Below are 16,386 nucleotides of genomic sequence, written 5' to 3' on the forward strand. Positions count from 1 at the left end.
ACTGACTGTTGAGTAAAATACAAATAATATCATCTTTTCTTTGTTAGCTTTGTTTTTAAGTATGGATTTATTATAAACTCAAAATAATTTAAATACCAAATTGTAATTGTAACTGTTCAGCAGCAACGGACTTAAAGTTATTCATAGTTAGGTTATCTTTTAATCTAATCAACATCTTACTTAGAAACTATGTTAACAGTTTTATGCATTTCAATATGACAACTATTCTAGGTTATCATAAATTCCTTTTTTTTCTATTTTCTAATTTTTTTTACTCAAATTTATGATCAGAATAAATTGGATGAGCTTGTTGAAATAGGTAAGTGTCTCTAATAGTGACGTCGGCTGTAATTTTGTCGATATAGATAGTTAAAAACTTGACATTTTTATAAAATGAGGTTATAAGACATAAATAATTAGTTGCATGAGGTCAGTAAGTATTTTAGTTTTAAGAAATGATTTTCTTACTGTAATAATTGGTTGTATAAAACATTCCGTTCGGTATAATTCTGATCAACACATAAAATAGGTCTGTTGATTGTTTTTCGCCTGCTTCAACATAAATATTTAAGGCCCGTCTTATGTTATTTACAGACTACTTTTCAGTCAGTCAGTGATCTTAAGTGCTGTTAGAGATATGAGGGCGGTTATCACTTCCTGGTTGCTCATATCCTAGAAGTGTCCTTCTAGCGATACTCAAAATGAAATTGGGTTGAGAGTGGTCTTAGTGACCTGAGAGCGTGACCGCAGTGCCCAAGGAACAACCGCTTGAGGCCCTTCACACACGACTTTTTTGTCAGTAGTTTCCGTGTTAGCTTCGTACTTGTTGAGACCTTACCATCGGACTGAGTGACTGACATGGATAAGGCGAGGTGTGCATTTTTAGGGTAGACCTTTTCCAACCCCACCCCTCCTTGTGGGAAGGTAGCATGAATGTCATGCTGGTTGTCTGGGGGAAACGCCTTACTGCCGTCACACCTCTGTGCAGTCAGCAGCCACTCAATGGTAGTACCGACTTATCTTAGACGAAAAAAATTTCAACTTTGGTTGAAATAGTAGAATTTACAGTTTATACTTCTCGATTATAGAGATTTATTAGAAATAGGTTAGACAACCGCTATTAAACTAGTATGTCTTACATCAAATATGAGTCTACAGTCGCCCGATGCTGCCTCACAATTAACTACGAGATTGACTAAACCCTATCCATTTTGAAGAAATATCATTCAACTAAAATCCTAGAACTAGATTTATTAATAAGCAACATAAAAATCTCACTCTACCTTCTGAATTTGAGTAAACTCTCCAGGAAGACACTTTCATTATCATTTTCAACTAAATGGGTGTTTTCAGGATATTAAGATATAACCACTTGTTTCGACGCTTTCAGGATGAGCTAGTTTTGATATCTGGTTACCTCAATCCTATTAAATGAAACACAATTTCCGCCGGAAATCAGTAACTGAAAGTTAAATATTTCAGCTATTGATCTTTGTCAACCCGGAAAGGCTACGTCTTATATCTGAACATCTGAGTAGCTCGCTAGAACTATAGATGACGCAATTTCTCAAATGCGTAAGGAGCTTTAATTACCCTCCAGAATAGTAGTGTTGGAAGGAAAACATTCCAGGAAACACTACTTACTGACTTCAAACTAACTAACTAAACAGACAACAAGAAACACTGTAAATTAGAAAGAATATTTACCAGGTGTTAGAACAGTGTTTTGATACTCTAAACTAATTTCATCACAAATGTAACGAAAAAATTATTTCAAACAAAACTGATGACTGTAATAGCTTAGCTCGTATCAAATAAAAAGAAAAAGTAAAACATCTTAGGCTGTCAGTGGTATGAATACAGTGGTCTTGAGCGCTGTTAGATATGTGTTTATAATGCTACTGTATACGTTAGTTATCAAGAATATAATCCTCCGACTAGGAAATAAAATCCAATGATAAACTGAGGAAATTCATTTTTATTTTATTTTATTTAAACACATAAATATTGGTACAAGGAAGGACCAGATAAATATGCGCCGCATAAATCTCATCCGATTTGTGTGAGAGCTGTGATACTGTCCAGGTGCCCAAACTGAAACAGGTGATTTTCTTAAGGGGCCACACTCGGAGCCTTTGACCTAAAGGTCTGATCCACAAGGCAGTGGAGCATCGTGAGGAGATGCAGTCCCATGGTAGCCGGTGACCAACGAATGGTTCATACGCCATTCGTTCCCTCAGGATACTGGAGACCATGTGCACCATTGGTTTGGAATGAGGGTCTTCCAACTCCCCTAGGTGGACCCTCCGTGTTCACCAACCCGGTTAAAGCGCCGGACATTCGCTTTCCGTCCTCTCAATTTCGTAAACAACACCCGTGGTACGAGAAGGCAGTGAGTAGGACTTCTCTGACAGAGAACAAATTCATAAGATACTGACATAGAATATTTAACTTACAAGATCTGACTGAGAATAGTGTTGATTCAATTTGGAAAAACAAAGAGTATAATTACATGTTGGTGCAGATGATTCCAAATATAGATGCATAATCTAAATTACAAAATGATAAAATAATTTTTTGTGTATGGGGGTTGGTGATTAACTAATCAATATAAGAGAACAGAAATTCGGTACAAAATTGATTTTCTCTTTCAAACTTACAGAAATAAGAGGTAGTCTAAATTTTATTTAAACTATAAAATATGATTGCGTTGACTACATAATAAATTAAGACTACAAAACTGTAACAATGCCGATTGGACAGTTGTAAGAATATTCAAAGATTATGTGGAAAGGAAAAGCGCAACAGACATATAACAATTAACTTCGTATAGTTGAGATCATGAGTCAATTGAAGCTAGACCACCATGGAAAACCTGTAAGCACTGGACGGCCGTTTCATCCTATTGTGGAACTTCTCAGCAGTGCGCATCCACGATCCCGCACTTGCGAGAGTCGAGCCCAGGACCTACCGGTTTTAAGCCAGAGCACTTAACCGACAGACCACTGAGCCGGCATTCAACGGTGTTAATGTCTAACTTCAACCCATCCACGAAATCGAACAACCATTCACCAATGTCTTCAGTGAGTTGATATCTCCCAACAGACCTGGTTGAACTCCACTGGTTACTACTTCTCACTGGAACTCCAGGAGATACCTCATGGAGCCAGTCACTAGTGAGCATATGATCATTATCAGAAGGGGGTTTTGTGGAGATTTTAGTAATGTAATATAGTTCAGATCATGAGTCAATTGAAACTAAACTTTGCTCTGCATATCTCATTGCTTTAATTGTTAAAATGTTCTGAATATTATAATGAAAAACTACAAAATTCCAAATGAGTTCAAACTACACTGATACATTATGATAAGTAGTTTGAATTGGATAATAATGATTTAAGCGATGTGGGATTGTTCTACTAGCATGAAAATGATTTCATTAGTTGTACACTTGCACAAATTGAGCTGATATTATGAACGTCGAAAGCTTGTTAGTTAACCGTCAACTACAGATAAACTGGAGAATTTAGAACAAACAAATATTGTAGTTAATTACCTTAACGATACAAATTAAGACAAGAGTTCAACAATTTTGACTCAGGTGAAATGACTTAAGTAAATCTGTAGTCAAATGTATTGATTACGTGTTCAGTCAGTCGGGTCAGTCAGCTACAACGTAGGATCAGGCATATATAGGTACCAGTTTAAGTTGCCACACTTTATTAGAATAACAAGATGAACACCGAATTCATAGTAGTTACTTCAATGGTAGTAATACATAAAAGAAATATTGCGCATAAGTATATAATACATGAGAGAAAGAATTAATTGGTAGAAAGAAAGGTATAAAGTAATGTTAGTCTCAAAGTTCAAGGGAAGACAGAGAGTGTATACACCTACGCTATTGTGATCGATTCTCAGCCATGTCACCCAGAGTCTCCAACCATTGGTTACGATAGTCACACGGACCCCAACCAAGTAGTCTGCATCTACCAACATGGCTCAGATTAGAAGTTAGTGACTTCAAGCACTGATGCCATGTTTTGGTCTGGCCGCCCCTAACTTTTCCAACCATCCCCTACACTAGTCAGCATTGCACGTCGTGGAAATCGGTGTTCAGGCATACGTAACACGTGGCCCAACCATCTCAGTCGATGGAGATTCATGACCTCATCAACTGATTTACCATCATTCCCTAATACCATGCGTCTAACCTCACTATTACTTACCCGGTGATCGCAGCAGATGCGAGCAATATTTTCAAAACATCTGCGGTCAAATACCAGTGACTTACAATTATCTTCTACCCTTAATGGTCACGTTTAGCAGTCGTAAAGTAGAACAGAACGAACTGCTGCGCAGTTTACTCGTTCCCTGATTGATGGACGGATATCTCGTCTTCACTATGTGTGACGTAAGTTGGCAAAAGCCAAACGAGCCTTCTGAATCCGCACAGAGATCTCGCTGGACACCAACCCATTAGAGCTGGTCACACTTCTGAAATAAGTAAAGTTGTCGACGTGTTCAACTACTTCACTCCCTATGCTTAGTTCAGGTGAGGACGCAGGCCTGTCCTGAAGCAAGAACTTGCATTTAGAGGAGGAGAAAAGCATCCCAAACATCCTTGCATTATTGCTCAGTGCTACCAAAAGACTGCATGTTATCAGCGTCTTCACCAAACACGACTATGTCATCTGCGTATTCTAAGTCGATAAGTTGTTGTTTGAGGGGAACGCCTTACTGCCGTCACACCTCTGTGCAGTCAGCAATACGACTTTGCCCTCAGACCTTGAGTTTGCAGCTTTTAGTCTTACCGCTCATCAACCGACCTGTCTGGCATGGCAGGACCTTGAAAAGCGATTGTTCCAGCCAGTATAACTCGATTAGTTCGTTACGATATGCAAACCCGACCACCAAGTCAAGGTAGCAGCAACGGTCTGGATTGAGGTGTAAAATGAGAAAGACTGTTTCAGAGAAGAGTTTGTAGCGGCTGCTTCCATGTTCAGCTCTCATAGGTTATTCTAGCTTTTGGACAGACCAATTTATTCATTATTCTCAAGCTACGTTTTGCCCTTGTCACTTATTTGCTTATTAATCCTGACTTTTTATGTAATCGTATGTGTCTTAACTGCTTGCCCTATTAATTACGTATGTGTAACTTATTTCTGTCTGAATATTAATGTTGAGTCACACTTGATCAAAACAAGTTGGCTTACTCTCCTTCTCCGCCACGCCTAACTTCGTTTCGCTGATTGTCTGTTTGGATCGATGAGTATATGAAATATACATATTCAAAATTCATCCTTGTACTTGGCTTATTTCGTTCCGTTATTCTCTAACGCCAATTAAATCGATAAAAACATAAGAGAGTTGGAGACATGTATATTTCGATAACAATCAGCACACGATTTAACTGTAGTCAGATGTCGAACCACTAAAAGTTCGCTTTTCGGGGAATTCATTTTCAAAGCTGCATAATCTTAAATACCTACTTATTTTTAAAAATAATAATGATGGTAGTAATGATGACAATTTCGCTAAACATAGAAACAGTGAGGTAAGTTGAATGAAGACGTAAAAACGTTATTTTTATTAAAATAGTAGTAATATTATTGTTGAGAGCTTGGATATTTATCATAAAGATACATAAAGAAATTAAAATTGGAAAGGAAAGGCTCAGTGTGATGAGATAAAATGTTGAAATTCAGATGAACTGTAATCAGGAGGATGATAGAAACAGGAACAAATCAGTTGGGGGAGGGGAAAAATGTCTATTCAGAATATAGAAGGGAAGCAGATGGCTTTGAAAAAAAAGATTTTAAAAAATTACGAAATTATGACCATGATAGAAGAAAGGGCTTTGCAAATTTCTCCTGTACATATAATTCTAGTTTTTTTTAAATGTATAGCAAATGCTTTAACAATGCTAAGAAGACGGGAGCTAACTGCCTTTGGTAGCTTTCTAATTACCCTGTAGATGATTTTGGACGCAAAGTCTATTTTGATCGAATGACCTGTATTTACAAGGTTTTCGACTATGGAGCCTCTTATTGAACCATTTGTGCCAAGGTAGATAATATTCTTGAGTTCTTTTGGATGAAATAAGTATAGAAACAACCCATATATCTACTTATTTTGGAGAAATGATTTTTACAGATATCAGTTATTCCTCTATATTTTTGTTTACTAAAATGACTTTAAGTCATTCTTAATAGTGACAATAAGAACACATAAAACCTTAAATAAGATGTACATTCATGTATTTCAAGCCCCCAAATGCTCTGGTACGGCACAGAGTGGGGAGAGTTCGCTCTCCCTCTCTAAATGCTCTCACATGGCCACGCGTATATAGCCTCTGACAGGGAAGTCCTACTCACTGCCTTCTCGTGGCATTACTGTTGTTTACGAAATTGAGAGGATAAAAAGCGAATGTCCGGCGCTTTAAATAATTATTCTCTGAAGAAGTGGCTTACACTGAGTCACGAAACGTCAGAAAATCTAACTTTTCTATAATTTATTTATTCATGTAGTTAAAAATAATAGCATCATATTCATGTGCAACAATATAACATAAGTGAAAACTTACAACACGTCTAGCTTCCTTTAAATAAGTGTTAATGTATGGTTTATATGGTAATGAATCATTCAGTTTAGGAAATAAATGATTCCCCACTGTAATTAAAGTTTCTAATTGATCTTGATAATTTGTAGATAAGCTGCAATTGTTAGAATCAGTCTCAAGCAAATTTTCATTTAATTTTTTGGAAAATAACACCGTTGCACAACACCACACACAAAAAGGTGGTGGCTTAAGACATAAATGACCGTAAAGCTGAATAACTAAACAATAAAACACAAGAGGAAAAATAAATATTCAAATGAGTATGCTAAGTTGTGTAATTTATTTTTATTTATTTATTTAAACACATAAATATTGGTACAAAAGAGGCACCAAATAAATATGCGCCTCACAAATCTCATTTGATTTGTGTGAGCGTTGTGATACTGCCCAAGTGCCCAGACTGAAGCAGTTGGTTTTCTTAGGAGCCCACACTCCGAGCCTTTGACCTAAAGGTCTAGTCCACAAGGCAGTGGAGCATCGTGAGGAGATGCAGTCCCATGGAAGCCGGTGACCGGTTGGTTCATACGCCATTTGTTCACTCAGGATACTGTAACCCATGTGCACCATTGGTTTGGAGTCAGGGTTCTCCAACTCACCTAGGTGAACTTTCCGTGTCCACCAACCCGGTTAAAGCGCCGAACATTCGCTTTTCGTCCTCTCGATTTCGTAAACAACAGTAATGCCACGAGAAGGCAGTGAGTAGGACTTCCCTGGCAGAGGCTATATACGCGTAGCGATGTGAGAGCATTTGGAGAGGGAGAGTGGACTCTCCCCACTCTCGGCCGTACCAGGGCATTTGGGGGCTAGTCGTGTAAAGAAAATGTCTATCTATCAACTATGGTAATTTTAAATTATCGATGACAATTATTTGGCTGACTACTTTTCGATTTAATTGGCCTAAGACAATTATTTTTTTTATTGAAAGTTTGTTTTAATCTTCATGATAACAGTAACGAAATAAATTCTGATCAAATAAGCATTTAAATTACGTGACCGAATAAATTATCTTTCTCGAGCATGAAGCCCATATCATCAACTGAACAAACTTCAAAAGACAGAAATACTAACAAATTGGTTAAGCATCCCTGACTGAAATAAACCTTTAATTCACGGACGAAATATTTAGTTAAAATATTATATGAGCTGATTGAAAAGAAATGATAAATCAACGTTGCATCTAAGGTCAGTAAATATATAATGATGCTGCAGTTTTATTTATTACGCAAGTTTTCAGAGACTGAGCCCAACTGACCCCACCGTTCACCACTTTGTAATATCATCATAACCAATTAGTGTCTCAAATACTTCAATTTGACCCAAACTTCAATAAACAAAACTTATGACTAAAAATTGTCATAATGATAATGCAAACTTTATGATTACCTTCTTTTAAGATTGCTGTATACCCCTTTCGAAGAACAAATATTAGGATGCTATTAAGCAAAAATCTATCTTGGCTTTCTGATCAATAGATTGTTAGATCTTAGAACGAACTTACCACATAGTTGTCGGTCTGTAAATGTGTTACTTCGCTCTTCATCTGCATCAAGATCGACTGTACCACTCTAAGATATATGAAAAAACTGGTAAATAAAAATGGGATTTGTAATGTTTAAATAGTGATATCCAATACCTGACAGAAATATATTCAAACACAGGGTAACATGATACAAAATTAAGCAGACTCAAACAGATACTCAATAATTTCAGGGCTTCATCACTAGGTTCAACTGTCCTTGGTTGTTCCACAATCCAATTCCAACCCAAATAACACAAGCTGAGGGACATGATAGTTAATCGCGTATACTTCATCACAAACACGTAGTGATAAGACCTATGCCAATCCACTTTTATCGGTTAAGCTCAATGTTGACTAAGATACTCTTTTTTCAATTTATGTTGCATATGACAAGTAAATCCAAGTCGTGTGTGCTTCGATACAGCATTAAAATGTACTGTATACTTAATAAATTTCCCAGAGTCTACTTCCTTCGGTCTTAAAGATCTTGGGTGTATTTAACTAGCCTGTGATATTAATTCATTATCGTATCACTGTAATTCAAATATAATGGAAAACCACTTCAAACGGACAGTCGTTTTGCAAAAAGTATTCAAATTCATAACAAAGATATATTTGGAAACCTTTGATGAATGCAGAGAAAAATATTGGAATAGCGTTATGCACATGGTAGGATGTTAACAAATATTTTATTTTTCATAGTTGAAAGCGTGAGTCAATTGAAGCTAGACCACCATCGAAAACCTGGAAACACTGGACGGCCGTTTCGCCCTATTATGGGACTCCTCAGCAGTGCGCATCCACGAACCCGCTCTCGCGAGATTCGAACCCAGGACCTACCAGTCTCGAGCCGAAGCCCTTAACCGATAGACCACTGAGCTGGCATCCAACGGTGTTAATGTCTAACTTCAACTGATCCACGAAGTAGAGCAACCATTCACCAATTGTCTTCAGTGAGTTCCTATCTCACAACAGACCTAAATCTCCACAAAACCTCTTCTGATAATTAATATAATCATATGCTCACTAGTGACTTCGAGAAGTATATCTAGGAGCTCTAGTGAGAAGCAGTGACCTGTGGAGTTCAAAACCACGTCTGTTGTGAGATAGGAACTCACTGAAGACAATTGGTGAATGGTTGCTCAACTTCGAGGATCAGTTGAAGTTAGACACCCGATCGTTGCTGCTACCTTGACGTGGTGGTCGGACTTGCCTATCGTGATGATTCAATCGAGCTATACTAGCTGGAACAATCGTTCCTCAAGGTCCTACCATGCCAGGCAGGTCGTTTGAAGAGCGGTGAGACTAAAAGCAGCAAACCCAAGGTCCGAAGGCGAAGTCTTACTGCTGACTGTACAGAGGTGTGACAGCAGTAAGGTGTTTCCTTCAGACAACCAGCATGACAGCGATGCTGCCTCCCCACAAGGAGGGGTGGGGTTAGAAAAGGTCGACCCTAAAAATGCACACCTCGCCTTATCCCACGGATATCCGTCTCCGGCGGTAAGGTGTTTTTGAAGAACGGAGCTAACACAAAAACTACCCACAAAAAGGTCGTGTGTGACCGACCTCAAGCAGTTGTCCCTTTGGCACTGCGGTCGCGCTCTCAGGTCATTAAGACCACTTCTAACCCAATTTCCTTTTCAGTTACCTCTAGAAGAACCCTTCCATGATGTGGGCAACTGGGAAGTGATAACTGCCCTCATACCTCTAACAGCACTCAAGACCACTGTATTCATAATCAATCTCCTTCTTCAATTCCTACTATTCCTTCTACCTTGACTTTCAACACTAAACTTCCTCTTCCGGTTTCCTCCTCAAATGTCACCATGACCAACGATTCTAGTGCGCGAAACGCTGTCCCAGGTCTACTAAAACCTCGCTCCAAACTACACATTGGAGCCTTCAACGTACGTACCCTATGCCAAATCGGTCAACAGGCCTCCTTAGCCAAAACCCTAGAATCTCGTACCATTGGTGTATGTTGTGTTTCCGAAACATGCATACAGGATCCTAGTGTGGTCATTTACTTGACCTCACCTCGCCAAAATGGACAGCCAACGAAATACACCCTCCGTGTATCTGGCGACCCGTTGGCTAGTTCTCGTGGACTTGCAGGTGTAGGCATAGCACTAAATACAAGGGCAGAACAGGCACTACTAGAATGGATCCCCGTTAACAGTCGCCTGTGTGCTGTCCGGCTAAATGGCTCCGTAAGAACTCGGAAGGATAGGGACACACGTCGTTGCCTTTTCGTCGTTTCTGCCTACGCTCCCACTGACTGCAGCCATGATGAAGTAAAAGATGACTTTTACAGAAAACTCTCTGAGCTTCTTCAGAAAGCTAAGCACTCAGAAATAGTAGTCGTAGCGGGTGACTTTAATGCCCAGGTAGGCAGCTTAAATCAAACAGAAAGACATTTAGGTGGGTGTTTTAGTATTCCGGTTCAACGAACCGATAATGGTGATCGTCTGTTGCAACTATGCTCAGACAATCGTTTATTTTTAGCAAGCACTAATTTTAAGCATAAGGAGACATCGTCTAACATGGCGACCACCTGCACCAAACCAACGATGGACTCAAATAGACCATATTGTCATCAGTCATCGTTGGAGAGGCTCAATAGGAGATTGTCGCTCGTATTGGAATACTTGTTTAGACTCTGATCACGCTTTAATACGAGCGCGCATTTGTCTGCGCCTCAACGGACGCAGGAAAAGTACACTAAGAAGACCCATTAGGATTGAACTGGAGGACGAGAAAGCCAAATGCGAATTCCAGAAACAACTGAGTTCACATCTAGGCAGTTCTGTAAACGAGAATGACCCAGATGCTGCTTCGAAAGACACACGAACAGCGGCTGTAGGCAACACCAGGCAACTATTCAGACTATTAAAAGAAACCGGAATTAGGAAGTCAAGTGTAAGTGAGACAATCTCGGAAAAAGACGGAACCCTTATCTGCTCTCAACCCAAACGTTTAGAACGATGGGCGGAACACTTTAAGGAGCAGTTTAGCTGGCCTTCAGCTACTGCACAACTACCCACTGTTCCCAGAAGACCTGAACGGAACATTGAAGTAAGCCCCTCGACCCTACTTGAAGTTCAAAAGGCTATAAGTAATCTGAAACGAGGAAGAGCAGCTGGTCCTGATGGATTGGCTCCAGAGGTCTTTAAATATGGTGGTCCAATTTTTTGCGATTAGGTTGACTAATATTCTGGCTAAAATCTGGGAAACGGACGTAATCCCATCTGACTGGTCACAATCACTGACTGTCCCAATATATAAAAAGGGGCCAAAATCATCCTGTGATAACCATAGAGGGATTAGTCTGACTAACATAGTATCTAAAATACTAGCCTCAATAATTATCGGACGCCTAACTAAGACTCGTGAACTGCAAACACGAGAAAATCAGGCTGGCTTCAGACCTGGTCGTGGCTGTATCGACCACATATTCACCATTCGTCAAGTTTTAGAGCACAGACATGCTTATCGGCGTCCGACAATGATAGTTTTTCTTGACTTGAAAGCAGCATTTGACTCTGTAGACCGAGAGGTTCTGTGGCAGTGTCTGTCATTGACAGGTGCACCTCAGAAGTACATAAACCTTGTGAAGGCTCTTTACTCGAACACTACCAGTCGAGTGAGAGCTTATGGCGAACTGTCATATGATTTTACAACCTCAAGTGGTGTCCGTCAAGGCTGTCCACTATCCCCATTTTTGTTTAACTTCATTATAGGCCTGTTGCTGGAAATAACACTCTTGTCGACTGAATTTTCAGGAATTGATCTCCTACCAGGGAGACCACTAAGCGACTTAGAATACGCAGATGACATAGTCCTGTTTGGTGAAGACGCTGACAAAATGCAGAGTCTTCTGTTGGAACTCAGTAATAATGTCAGGATGTTTGGGATGCGTTTTTCCCCATCCAAATGTAAATTGTTACTCCAGGACTGGCCTGCGTCAACACCTGAACTAAGGATAGGGAGTGAAGTAGTCGAACGCGTCGACAACTTCACTTATCTTGGAAGTGTGATCAGCCCTAATGGGTTGGTGTCTGACGAAATCTCAGCACGGATTCAAAAAGCTCGTTTGGCTTTTGCCAACTTACGTCACCTATAGCGAAGACGAGGTATCCGTCTATCAATTAAGGGACGAGTATACTGCGCAACAGTCCGTTCTGTTTTACTTTACGGCTGTGAAACATAGCCATTAAGAGTAGAAGATACTCGTAGGTTACTAGTATTTGACTACAGATCCCTTAGAAATATTGCTCGCATCTGCTGGGATCACCGGGTAAGTAATAGTGAGGTTAGACGCAGGGTATTAGGGAATGATGGTAAATCAGTTGATGAGGTCATGAATCTTCATCGACTGAGATAGTTGGGCCACGTGTTGCGTATGCCTGAACACCGATTACCACGACGCGCAATGTTGACTAGTGTAGGGGATGGTTGGAAAAGTTAGGGGTGGCCAAACCAAAACATGGCATCAGTGCTTGAAGTCACTAACTTCTAGCCTGATACATGTTGGTAGATCCAGACTACCTGGTTGGGGTCCGCGTGACTATCGTAATAAGTGGTTGGAGACTCTGGGTGACATGGCTCAGAATCGATCACAATGGCGTAGGTGTATACACTCTTTATCTTCCCTTAGACCTTGAGATTAAAATTGCTTCATAACTTTTTTCCCTTCCTATACTATATCCTTATATACAACCTTTCCTTATATACTACCACCACTAAATTAATTACTTCTATGAATCCGGTGTTCATCTTGTTGTGCTAACGAGGTATGGTAACTTGGACCGATGCATATATGTGCCTGGTCCTGCGTTGTCGCTGACTGACTGACTGAAGTTAGACATTAACACCGTTGGATGCCAGCTCAGTGGTCTATCGGTTAAGGGCTTCGGCTCGAGACTGGTAGGTCCTGGGTTCGAATCTCGCGAGAGCGGGTTCGTGGATGCGCACTGCTGAGGAGTCCCATAATAGGGCGAAACGGCCGTCCAGTGTTTCCAGGTTTTCGATGGTGGTCTAGCTTCAATTGACTCACGCTTTCAACTATGAAAAATACTAAATCTCCACAAAACCCCTTCTGATAATAAATATTTTATTTGTTTATTTTAATCCTCGAATTTCAAGCTTGTCCATTGAGAAATACGACCAATAAAGAAGGCAAAAGCACTCATGGGGCACAAAGATCTGAAGCAAATAAAAGTTTGAATATGAATTTATGAAAAGATATATGTATGATAACCAACATAATGCTTTTCAATAGTCAAAAAATACCGTAAGTTTGAGGACTGCGTATCATTACAATATCTAAGTGGTGGAAATCCTGTGAAATTATTGAACGTTTTTAAATATGAATGTAAAAACAGATTCCAACAAATTGAATGGATCTACTGCTTACTGGTAGAGCGTTGTATTCAAGCGCACTTTCTTTACTGTCTCAGGCAGTACGAGTAGCCCAAGAAACACATTCGACTTACAAGTGGCAATATATAAAACAATAAAATAGGAAAAACATTATTTTAAAAAAATTTAAGTACGATAAATATGAGCTCACGCTGAAATAATCAACACATTAGTCAATATTTATACCACGAACCGCTTTGCTGAATTTTTCTTTGGGTGTAATCATAGCACCAGCCCCTTAATGCTCTGGTACGGCTGATAGTCAGTCAGTCAGCTACAACGCAGGACCAGGCACATATATGCATCGGTCCAAGTTACCATACCTCGTTAGCACAACAAGATGAACACCGGATTCATAGAAGTAATTAATTTAGTGGTGGTAGTATATAAAGAAAGGTTGTATATAAGGATATAGTACAGGAAGGAAGATAATTATGAAGCAATTTTAACCTCAAGGTTTAAGGGAAGATAAAGAGTGTATACACCTACGCCATTGTGATCGATTCTGAGCCATGTCACCCAGAGTCTCCAACCACTTATTACGATAGTCACGCGGACCCCAACCAGGTAGTCTGCATCTGCCAACATGGCTCAGGCTAGAAGTTAGTGACTTCAAACACTGATGCCATGTTTTGGTTTGGCCGCCCCTAACTCTCTTCCAACCATCCCCAATACTAGTCATCATAGCGCGTCGTGGTAATCGGTGTTCAGGCATACGTAACAACGGCTGATAGTGGGAAGAGTTTGCTCTTCCTCTAAAAATTTATTTATTTAAACACATATATATTGGTACAAAAGGGCACCAGATACATATGCGCCACACTTCCCCTAAAAATGCCCCCGTACAGCCAGTCAGGGAAGTCCTACTCACTTCTTTCTCGCGGTGGGGGTGTTCTTTACGAAAATGAGGTAACAAAAAGCGAATGTCCAGAGAACCAACCGGATTGGTAAATATGAAGGATCCACCTAAAAGAGTTGGAAAACCCTGATTCCAAACCAATGGTGCACATGAGCCCCAGGTTCCCGAGTGAACGAAAGGAGTACGAACCTATCGTTGGACACCGCCTATCATGAGACTTCACCTCTTAATGCTGCTACACTACCTTATGGATTAGACCTCTAAGTTAAAGGATCTAAGAGTGGCCTCCTATGAAAACCACCTACTTCAGTTTGAGTGCCCGTACAATATGCTAGCCCCAACATAAATCAAATGAGCGTGACGCGTATATATTTGGTGCCTGCTTATACCGATGTTTATGTGCTTAAATAAGTAAAAAATTCACAGCACCAACAAACCACTACAATTAAAGGAACTTTTCACTCATAACTTTTAGGACTAGATGTAGTTAAATAACTGGGTACTTAAGTAACATCTATAAATTTGGGTTAGTTCACGTTAACATGTAGCCCAAAAAATACAGGAAAAGCACCTTAGTAGTGTCTATCGTTTTAAGACATTGTAGTTAATCCACACAGTGCCCCTAATTTATAGTTGCAAATTCATGTTTAGACGAATATATGTCAAGATATGTGACATACAAAAAGCTTTGTAGTAACTTACTAGTTTATATTGACAGGTATTAATACCTGACAATTGAAATCAAAATATAACGATTGATGCTCTAGCACCTAGGTGCTAGAGGTTGGCAGCTGCCAACTACTGATAACGTTGTACAACAATACGCTTTTTCTTTTCAATAAATTTTTTTAAACATATACTAAATTTTACTTACATTTCACTTTTCGTATGCTGTGTTTTGGGAATGAAGGCGAACACAGATGTTTGAGGTTATGACAAAGGTGTTTTAAGAGTGGATGCAAAATTACATCGGTGTATATATATTTAGGCGAAAAGTAGACAATTAAGAGATGTTTGAAACGCAGAGAGACATAAAGGGGAGATCCCGCATTATTTCCCCCGGACAGTCTTTAGACAGGCAAAAAAGCAGACGTTTCGGCGCATTTACGCATTATTTTCACTTAATTTTTCAATGCATTTCCCCCTTATTCTCTCTTTGTTTGCCTTTATTGGTTGTCTGGGTTTAGATTAAATTTAAATGTAATCACACTGTAAAATAATGTTTGTAATCACGTTTAAAACTGTGTGCACACAGTAAATTAAGTATCCTAAAATATAATAAACGTTTTCAAAAGAACTCATTGCAAAGAATGCAACAAACTACTTGTGCCCAAGCTACAAATTCTGGCATTTTGCTGAGTGACCCTAGGCAAATTTTGAGGAAAAACCCAGGCCCGAGTAATTCTCGTAAAAACAAGCACAAATGCAGATACTTGCCGCCAAAAAGCAGTGTGACGCACACTCGGTACAGTTCATAAATTTGTACAAATCTCTTTAAATTTATTTGAAAGATATAAAACCTGAGTTTCTAAGAATACATAACATGCATTGACACGTATACTAATTACAACCTTGTTTTAATATATCTTCGGGACAAGTATCGTCTTAAGACACTTTTACCAAGTGGCTACTCAAGAGAGTTTTAACTCTGGCAACTGCTAAGTGATATTTTTATTCTGAAACCGGCTTTATTTTCTTATTTATCTGCAATGGTCTCGTTGAGCCTAATGAGAATTAAGAGAGACTTTTGTCAGTCATCAGATTGTCGAAGTTAATTGGCTACCATCGTTCGACCTTTTATAAACGAATGGTAAACCTGCAAGCAGACCTTTTTTATCAGACACGGGTTGTTTGCGCACAAAACAATTTAGAACGACAGAACTGACATGTACCCAACCTCAGTGGGTGCTGTTTTATCAGCTGAGTCTAATCATGAGACCGCTTCATCTGGTTGCAGTCTTCCTG

General features: G+C 39.4%; 1 protein-coding gene across 1 annotated transcript; it reads right to left on the minus strand.

Annotated features, from left to right (window-relative positions):
* Positions 1-271: 271 nt before the first annotated feature.
* Positions 272-15,772, minus strand: Smp_131380 (hypothetical protein; the record flags this gene model as incomplete). Its single annotated transcript, XM_018798447.1, has 5 exons — positions 272-376; positions 6,587-6,840; positions 8,006-8,083; positions 8,121-8,187; positions 15,746-15,772. 5 exons carry the CDS (start codon positions 15,770-15,772, stop codon positions 272-274), a joined length of 531 nt encoding a protein of 176 aa, XP_018653388.1.
* Between the last annotated feature and the right edge of the window lie 614 nt (positions 15,773-16,386).

The sequence above is a fragment of the Schistosoma mansoni genome, chromosome 6 (assembly GCF_000237925.1).
Source record: "Schistosoma mansoni strain Puerto Rico chromosome 6, complete genome".
Taxonomy (NCBI): Eukaryota; Metazoa; Platyhelminthes; class Trematoda; order Strigeidida; family Schistosomatidae; genus Schistosoma; species Schistosoma mansoni.